We start from the raw sequence: 9,399 nt of genomic DNA on the forward strand, positions 1-9,399 counted from the left end.
AGCCCCACTGTAATCGTTATCATTGTCGTTGCCATTCTCACTCTCTCCACTCCATATAATAAAATTTTATATGATTTAATTTAGTAATCAAAATAACTTGCAGATACACAGATGTGCGTGGGTTTAATTCATTGCTAAACTTTCTGTCTTTAACCATCATACAGTGTTGTTGTTTACTCTTTAATTTGTTAATTTAATTCCATAATGTTTGTTGTTCGATCGCGCTGTGTTTTCACACTCTTTCAGCGCCAGCGTACGCATTTATGGAGTCAAGCTCAATCGATTTCTAATGATACTTCCAGTTCCAGCACCAGCACTACAAATAATGACGTAAGCGACGCACACCCCCTTAAGGGAATTCGTATACTCGATTTAACAAGAATTATTGCTGGCCCGTTTTGCACTATGGTTTTGGCCGATCTCGGTGCCGAGGTTATCAAAATCGAAAGACCCGGGAGTGGTGATGAGTCTCGCAAATGGGGACCACCTTTTCTGAAGAATTCCAAGGACGCTGTCTACTTTTTGGCATCGAATCGTAATAAAAAGAGCGCATGTATTGACATTAAGAAAGGTGCGCACATAATACGCGATCTGGCTGTCAAATGTGACGTTTTGGTTGAGAACTACGTACCTGGCAAATTATCGGAATACGGTCTGGATTATGATAGGATCAATAAAGTCGCACCTGGTTTGGTATATTGTTCACTCACGGGCTATGGGTCAGAGGGTCCCTATAAGAATCGACCAGGTTACGATGTGATTGCAGCTTCAATTGGTGGACTTTTGCAAATAACTGGAGAAAAAGACGGACCACCGTGTAAAGTTGGTATCGCAGTGACTGACATCGCAACTGGTCTTTACGCTCATGGAGCGATCTTGGCTGCGCTCTTACAAAAACAACGCACCGGCATGGGACAGAAAATCGATGTTAATTTATTCTCTACCACAGTCGCTATGCTAATCAATGTCGCGAGTAATTATTTAAATGGAGGCATAAGCGCAGGCCGCTGGGGAACAGCACATTCTAGTATTGTGCCATATCAAGCATTTAAGACAGCAACAGGTTATCTTACGATCGGGGCTGGCAGTGATGATCAATTTAAAGTTCTATGCAAATTAATGTCACTGGATGCGTTGAGTGATGATGCGAAATTTAAGACCAATCAAGATAGAGTGTGTAATCGAAAGGAATTGATTGAAATTCTGTCCTCGAAGTTTGTTCAGCATTCTTCTGACCACTGGATGGAGCTGTTTGAAGGAGCACCCTTTCCAGTGGGACCTGTCAACAGCATACCGGAGGTGTTTGCTGACAAACATATTAAGGAAATTGGATTAGTTAAGACACTGCCGCACCCTTTGGATGAGAGTGTCAAAGTTGTGGGACCTCCTGTAAAGTTTAGTGGAGCCATGAATGATGCTCGTACAGCACCACCATGTTTGGGACAACATACCGATGAAGTTTTGATGGATATTCTTAATCTATCGAAGGACGATATTGAGGAGTTGCGACTTAAAAAAATAATTCAATGATTTATTGACCAAAAGGAAATTTTTAACTAATTGTTAATCATGATTTTACTTTAACATGGCTAATAGTTTTTTTTTGAATGAAAAACGTTTCGTAAACTTGTTTATCGCGGAAAATGTTAACTTTGAATTTAAGTAAATAAATAATTTAAGTCTTTCTTTTATGATTTTAAAAAATAAAATTTATTTGAGAAATTATAAAACCGTTTAAATAAGTGCTTAAGTGCTTGTGGTGTAACAAGAAGTGGATATATGAGTCAAGTTGTAAATCGGATGGTATTTTTAATTCTTAAAAATAAAATTAAATTATAGCTTTTTTATTAATTTGCATAATGAGCTATTGTAATCGGATCGATTTGTCAAATTGAAAATTTTGACATTTCTCGACGTTTCAAGGACTCTAGAGTCGAAATAAAAGATTTTTAAGAAGATACCTGTAAGGGCGTGTGTAGGTAAGTTGGTACATCCATACGTCCGTACGTTCGTGACGTTTTTTCGTCATCCATAGCTCAAAACCCAAAAGAGATATCGACTTCAATTAAATGTTGTTATACAGGTAATAAGGCAGAAAGATGCAGAAAGGGCTCTCGAGAAAATTGCGTGGGTGGTTTTTTTACCATAGCATTTTAAAAAAAGTGAACATTCTAGTTAACCCTAAATATCTTACTAACCAAACACGCTAGAGACATGAATTCAATTTTATATAATATATTTTATGGTGATACCAAACAAGTACATTTTTTGAAAAAAGTCCAAATGCCGGTTTTTTGATAAATCAAAAACAATGAAAAAAAATGTGTCACCTCGAAAATTTTACGACTAAAATGTGATTTCATCTCCAAAACAATTTTGTGCAACGAAGAATGATGTTTTTGTCATCTGATAAAATTTTGAGAAAAATCTGATTGACTTTTTTTTTTATAAAAAATAAAAACCTAATAAAAAAATTACTCAAAGTTGATAAAAATTGATTTTCGACTCAAATATCTTTTCAATAATTTGAGATTATGACTTCCAACTAATTTGAACTTATAAAAAAAGTTTTAACATTAAATAAAAAACTAACAAAAAAACAATACAACTTGGTAAAAATTTACTTACGACTCAATTAGCTTTTCAAACATTAAAAATATTGTCTTCAAACTTTTTTATTTCTTAAAACATAATGTTTTCGATATTCAGTAGTTTTATTTTAATCCAACAGTCCGTTTCTTATAAAGAAAAGAAATTAAATCTACAAAAAATAGTACGCAAATTTGGTTAAAGTTTATGTTCTGTTCTTGATATCTCTCAAATTATTTTTATTCATCCAATTTGTAAAAATTAGTTATCGACTAAAAATCTATTTAATAAAACTTGACTTTCAAACAAAATATTTTCTTTGTATGAAAAATACTGTTGGTAATTTTAAAATTTGTAAGAATAATTCAACTAACAATTTTTTTAACCCAACACGAAAACCTACAAACTTTTAAGCAAGCCAAATGGACAGACGGGATGTTATCAGTGTGGGTCGCATCCCAGCCTCTTTTTTTTATTATTTTAAAATTATTTAATTTTTTTCACATTCAATTTTTATTTATGTTGCACATTTTCAAATTAAAATGTGCTTCTTGCATTTTTTTTGCTGGAATATTCCTATTTATTTATTAATAGATTATTGTGTCTTCGTTTTAATAGTGTAGATGGTGTTGTCACTGTAATTATTTTGCTCCTATTAATATTTATTTTGGTATTTTTTTTAATTATTCAAAACACGTTCAAATGAAAGTTTGGTGTGTTTTACATAAAGCCCAACGTTAATCTTACTTATATCTTAGCAGATCGCTTCGCACGACCCCTTCTGTGGCACTGGAGACCCTACTCTACATAACACCTCTTGATAAACTTAGAAAACGAATAGCTGCAAGCTCTGCTTTTCACCTCAAAGCTTCATCGCAGTAAGCCACTCTGTAATTCTTAGAATCAATTCCAAAAAATATGAAAAATTGTTTTAAAAACTTCATTCAAGGTTTTTGAAAACTTTAGTAAGCCAAATAAAGAGCCTAAAGCCATCTCATAAGTAATGAGATACTAAGAAAACTAGGGACGTAGGTAAGTAGAGATGGCAGTCACAAGCAGCCTTTGCTGTGTGACGAAATTTGTGTTGGAAAGCGCCTCCGTTTTTGGTACCATAAACTCGTTCGACCTATGTAATGAAAAATAAAAATATACAAAAATATTATTATGAGGGATTTATAATGCCTCAATAAGCGATTGCTATAGAAATTCACACAATTTCGTTTAGGGACTACCCTTCCGAAGCTTAGCATTCCAGAACCGGTCAGGCAGGGAATCACAGTTTCCCTTTCATGTTGGTTCCCGAAGCTAAGGCAGTGAGTATTATGCGAGATAACTAGCTTTGCTGCAAGCTCTCCTATAGGCCATTGTCCGGTACATATTGCAGTGGCCCTGGCTATACCATATTTAGGTACAAAATGTTCAATTATGAGTGTAGATCGCATTTCACCGTTTTTATTGTATACTTCTTTGCAAAAATTTTAAAACTTGCTTTTTTTATGTTTCAATTTTTAAGAAGACCCAAAACGACAAATATGACATGAACACGATCTTAAAAAGTCAACCCGTGCTGAAGTTAACTGCTTCCAATCAAACACTTAAACATTTTAGGATTAAGGTTGTCCATTATATTATATTAACATCCCTTTCACTATATTTTTTTTTCATTTTTACGTTTTCATTTTCATTTGAGGGATATGTTAATTTGTTTATTTTTAAATTAAGTATTTTGAAAGAGGAAATTTCTTTTAATGTTTTTAAACACAAATTAGCTTAATAATTTATTATTAATTTGAAGATTTGTTTGCATTGTCACACAATTCATTAGCAATTTGATTTACAATTAGCTTCTCTTCTTATAACTCCAAAATAAACAACAATCAAAACAATTTTAATCAAACAAAATACTATAAGAAAAACTCCTCCGATAATCTTCTTTTTTTCACTACTTGATCTTTCATTCCAAGGGATACTTGGCTGACTGTAAGTTATAATATTTACATTATAATATTTTAAATGATTTTAAATCAACACTATATTACCCTCCCGAAATATTCATTATTTAACATAAGAAAAGTGTTAAATAATTCAGTAAGTATTAAATTGACAGACACAGAATTGATTTAAATATCAAATCTTTTTTAAAATTTCAAAAGCGTTTTTCAAGTTAAATGGACTTTAGAGTAGAAAGGAAGGGGTGTATTTTTTAGACGAATTCGATGCGCTGTCCGACTCTATCCAGAGAATTGAGTGAGATCGATGTTACGGGCGATTTCAATGTACATAATTCTTCGTGGCTGCGCTATTCTGGTCAGACAACATCCGAAGGAAGGTATGTCGAGATTTTTGCTGAGTTAAACCACCTGACTCAGTTAGTTGACGAGCCAACTTGGATTCCTGACGTTGCAGGTCAATCCGCCAATACTCTAGACTTGTTTTTTACTTCTGATCCTAATAAATATACTGTCAGTGTATTATCGCCTCTAGGCTCATCAGACCATTGTGTCATATCTGCAAATTTCTCATGCCAAAAAAAACCCAGTTAAAGTTAAAACACCTACGAGAACCGTTCGGCAATATGAGAAAGCTAAATGGGGCGGTCTCAATGAATTCTTTAGGAACTTTAACTGGTCACTATGCTTCCTCGATAGTGACGTGAACTCCAGTGCAGATATGATTACAAACTTGATTCTTTGTGGAATGAGAAATTTTATCCCGAATAGGGTAAAATCTATCAAACCCAAAGAAAACTCATGGTTTGATTCCAGCTGTAAAGCGGTTATTAGGACCAAAAATGTAAGTTTCCGGAATAACAAAGCCAACCCAACTGATGAAAACCGGAATAAGTTCAAACAAGCTAGAAAGACCTGTAACGGACATATACGATGCATTAAATTTTTGCATGATCTGAAATATCTTGAAGAACGGAAGCTTCTTAATGACCGGCAGTATGGCTCTCGTTGCAATAGATCTACTGGTGATCTCATGGTTTATCTCACCGAACAGTGGAACAAATCTTTACATCGTTTTGGAGAAAGTAAGGTTATTGCACTTGATATTTCAAAGGCATTTAATAGAGTTTGGCACGAAGCTTTCTTATCGATAATGCGTGCATATGGTATTGATGAATCCCTTCTTCGTTGGCTTAGAAATTACCTTTCGGACCGTTGAATTCAAGTAGTATTGGACGGGTTCAAATCTGATACCCACAAAATAAACGCTGGTGTGCCCCAGGGCTCCATTTTGTCTCCGACACTTTTCCTTATTTTTATAAATTTAATTGTTTCGCTGATGACAGTACCCTCAGCTTTTCATATTCGTTTCTAGATTCTCGTCCTTGTTCTTCGGATGTGGACTACCAACGGCAGCGTACGATGAGCTCATTAAATTCTGATCTTGACAGCATTGTTTAATGGGGAATCAAAAACCATGTAGAATTAAATGACTCGAAAACTCAATGCTGTCTAATGTCTCAAAAGCGTAACCTTGCCCCTACGCCACTATCCATGAGTGATACTTGCATCAAGGAGACCGAACAGCTTTCAGTCTTAGGTATGTGCATTACAAACCACTTTTTGTGGAGTGATCACATATTTGACATCGCCAAAAATGCTGCTAAGTGTTTAGGTTTTCTTTAAAGGTGCAAGAAGTTTTTTACTCCTACTGATCTGGCTATAATCTATAAAGCCTATATTCGTCCGAAACTCGAGTACAATTCCCATATCTGGGCAGGTGCTCCTATAACCTACTTGAGTATCCTAGACAGAATTCAAAAGAGAGCTCTAAAGATGATAGGTGACCGTTGTCTAACTGAAACTTTTGTATCTCTCGAGCACCGTCGTAAGGTTTCATGCCTGTCATTATTTTATCGCTACTTTCATAAACAATGCGCTAATGAAATAGCCAGTTGCATTCCTCCCCTCAAACAATTCAACCGAAATACCCGTTCCTCTAGGAATGCCCTTGAGCCCAATTTCGGACGTACTGTAAAGTACAGAGATTCTTTCTTCAGTCGCGCCACACGAATGTTGAATGCTTAACCAGACTCAATGTTTCCCACTCATTACAATGTGCAGACATTCAAAACCAATGTGAATCGGTATCTCCTTCCTAATCCTATCCTCCCTTCTTAATTGCTCGTGAATAATTACACTGTGATTAAGCATGATAAGGGTATTCATATATCCCCTTGAGTGCGCGTATAATATATATATAAAAAAAAAGCTTTTTTCGGAGATGTTCTTTTTGACAACAGTCACCTTAATTATAATGAATAGTCCCACTTCTGTGACCACACGTGCGATTTAACACGTTTTCAATAAAATACTTTAGAATTAATTTTCATAAGAGTCTTCTTGACACCCTTTCACCAACCACCCTCTAAGGGAGCCTTTAAATTAAATATAAAGTAAGTCCAATTGCCCTAACCGTTGCACCATTGTTATTAAGAATAAGTAAGGTCTTATTACACCGCCAATCCAAAAAGTGACTTATTGAGGGTTTTCAATTATAATTTTTGGATTTCCCGGCCCTAAATAAGAAAATTGTACTTATAAATGGACCTTATCACTGAAGACAATTTTTCGCTGAAAATCTGTATGTATTTGATGCATTTCAAGGACCTAACATGTATCGACTGTGGACTTTCCTGGTCTAAAACCACAGTGATAAGAATCTATCAGGTTGTTGACGATTGGCTTTAGAGAAGATTTTGTAAGAGATGTTAAGTAGACCGATTCGTCTTTAGTTAGTGCAGTTTAGAGGCCTGCTCTTTTCACTATAGAGCAAACAATACTGAGTCTCCACTCATCGGGCACGCTTTCTTCCGACCATATCTTAATCAAATTATCTCCAGCTGCTTTGAAAAGCTCGGCATTCAAGCCATCTGCTCCAGCGGCTTTGTTAGATTTCAGCTTAGATATGGCAAACTTTACTTCGTCTAAGTCGGGAAGACGGTATTGTTGGCTTTCGTAGTCCATATTGAATGGATCATTCTGTCTGATACCGTCAACTGTCTGCAGAAGTGGTCCTTAAATATTCTCATCATTGACTGCGGCTCCACTATGATGTTTCCACTTTCGCCTTTTAGCTTTCGGTTCTAGGTTTATGTACTTGAGAATTTCGTTTTACCTGATCTTAAAACTTTTGAACTTAATTCCTGCTTTTGCACCTCTTAATATTTTCGCCCTCACGCTTCTCATGTTCTCTCTTTTTGATTCTGAGAAGTCGGTGTTTCTCTCAACTCTTCTTCTGTCTTGTCGTCCGATTTGATTGTCTATTGTTTGGCATTTGTTTGCGAACATTTTCCATCAGTCCATCAGGGTTTCTTGTTAATGGCCGTTCGACGTTGTATCTCCCCCCAGACCGAAGGCAAAACAGGGAGATGGTTCCGCCTTGGGTTTGGAACCCCGAAGCGCTACCACGGAAAGTTCGGACACAGCGTCTATCGCAATATGTGCAAAATTGGTTGACGGTTGATTGATCTGGAGAATTCAAGTTCCCTTTTGGATGTTGAGGTGTGGAAAACACGTTCTGCCTACCATGACTTTTTTTGACCAACAGAATGCATAAGAACATTGACAGATTTTGATCTAATATAAATTGATTTATTTTGCAAATGAAAAGTCCAATTAGTTCAATCAGATCTTAAAATGTTGAAATAATCCTGTTATAATTTGACGGATATGCCTTTTTATATTACAAAACTAATCACATTGCTATGAACCTTCAACTTTATGGTAAAATATAACTAACCCCTTTAATCGTAGAACTTTTAGCATTATATAGTTCTGAATGTTTGATCCGGATATTGTTTTTTTATAAACAAATCAATTTTGGTTGCATGACACGGGATCTTGAGAAAGATGATATTCCGGATATTTACTTAATTGATAAATCATTTCCTTTGAAATTATTTTAAATATGATTTAAATAAACATTGCACTTCTTCTATAACAAACAAATTTGATACTGAAAACACAATGCTAATATATATATATTTTGTTTACTTTCGAACTTTCAATGTATTTTGTATTTGTAGTTTGAAGTTATTTATGTATAAAGTAGTTTATGTAAACAAATAATTCTGTAAGTATCCGACTGATGGAATGGCACTTAGCAAAGGAATGTGCAATACTCATTAGGAATCAATAGATTAAATAGAAATTTTAATATTATTTCCATTAGTCTTATGCAACTTAAGTAAATAAATATGCAAATTATATATCCGCCATGAAAAAGTGTAGTTTTTGCATCACTTTGTTTAAAAAGTTTAGATATTTATTTTAAGGAAATTCTTTTGAAATGAAGGAATTATAGGAAATATGTTGCTACTTACGAAAACAAAATATCATCCAATTGTCGGCGAAAGTAAGAAAATATCGATTTTGCCATATCCAATACGATATGTTCTCAAAGTAAGCAATAAATAAATTAATTTGACAGCTTAAAGTGTTGCACAATTTGTTTAAGCAATGGCAGGAAAAGTTTTATCCCAGTATTATTTGGAATAAAAACAGTAAATTACAAGAAACTAATAATTTCGATTTTTGCTAAAATTCAATTCAAACAAAAACACAAAAACAAAACAACCCGTTCTCATAAAAGAAAATATCAAACATTTCCCCCAAGATTCACAATCACAATATTCACAACTTATTCAAACCATGCGCTCTTCGCTCCTTCAAGATTCAATCTGTGTCAGTATCAGCTGTGCTGTTTTCTTAGTGGCTTTTCACTTCGTAATCCTTCATTCTATTCTCTCCATTATCTTATTCTTCGTAGTTACCTCAATACAATACTACTTCTCAAACT

At 34.6% G+C, this 9,399-nt stretch overlaps 2 protein-coding genes and 1 long non-coding RNA gene across 3 annotated transcripts in view; 1 reads left to right on the top strand and 2 right to left on the bottom strand.

Annotated features, from left to right (window-relative positions):
• Window positions 1-9,112, bottom strand: part of LOC129953941 (fatty-acid amide hydrolase 2-A) — an 81,931-nt gene extending 72,819 nt beyond the window's left edge. The window contains exon 1 of the mRNA XM_056067499.1: window positions 8,924-9,112. Within this exon, the coding sequence (XP_055923474.1) occupies window positions 8,924-8,979 (56 nt within the window). The 5' untranslated portion in view covers window positions 8,980-9,112. The remainder of the gene's footprint in view (window positions 1-8,923) is intronic.
• Window positions 96-1,674, top strand: LOC129953943 (succinate--hydroxymethylglutarate CoA-transferase). Its single transcript, XM_056067500.1, has one exon. The coding sequence runs from the start codon at window positions 205-207 to the stop codon at window positions 1,528-1,530; it is 1,326 nt and encodes a 441-aa protein (XP_055923475.1). The 5' UTR covers window positions 96-204; the 3' UTR covers window positions 1,531-1,674.
• Window positions 4,355-4,741, bottom strand: LOC129953944 (uncharacterized). The gene is made up of 2 exons (XR_008782612.1): window positions 4,629-4,741; window positions 4,355-4,567 (listed from the first exon to the last, which is right to left on the bottom strand). It is a non-coding gene; the product is annotated as an uncharacterized LOC129953944 (long non-coding RNA).
• Window positions 9,113-9,399: the final 287 nt, after the last annotated feature.

The sequence above is a fragment of the Eupeodes corollae genome, chromosome 1 (assembly GCF_945859685.1).
Source record: "Eupeodes corollae chromosome 1, idEupCoro1.1, whole genome shotgun sequence".
In the NCBI taxonomy this organism is placed as follows: Eukaryota; Metazoa; Arthropoda; class Insecta; order Diptera; family Syrphidae; genus Eupeodes; species Eupeodes corollae.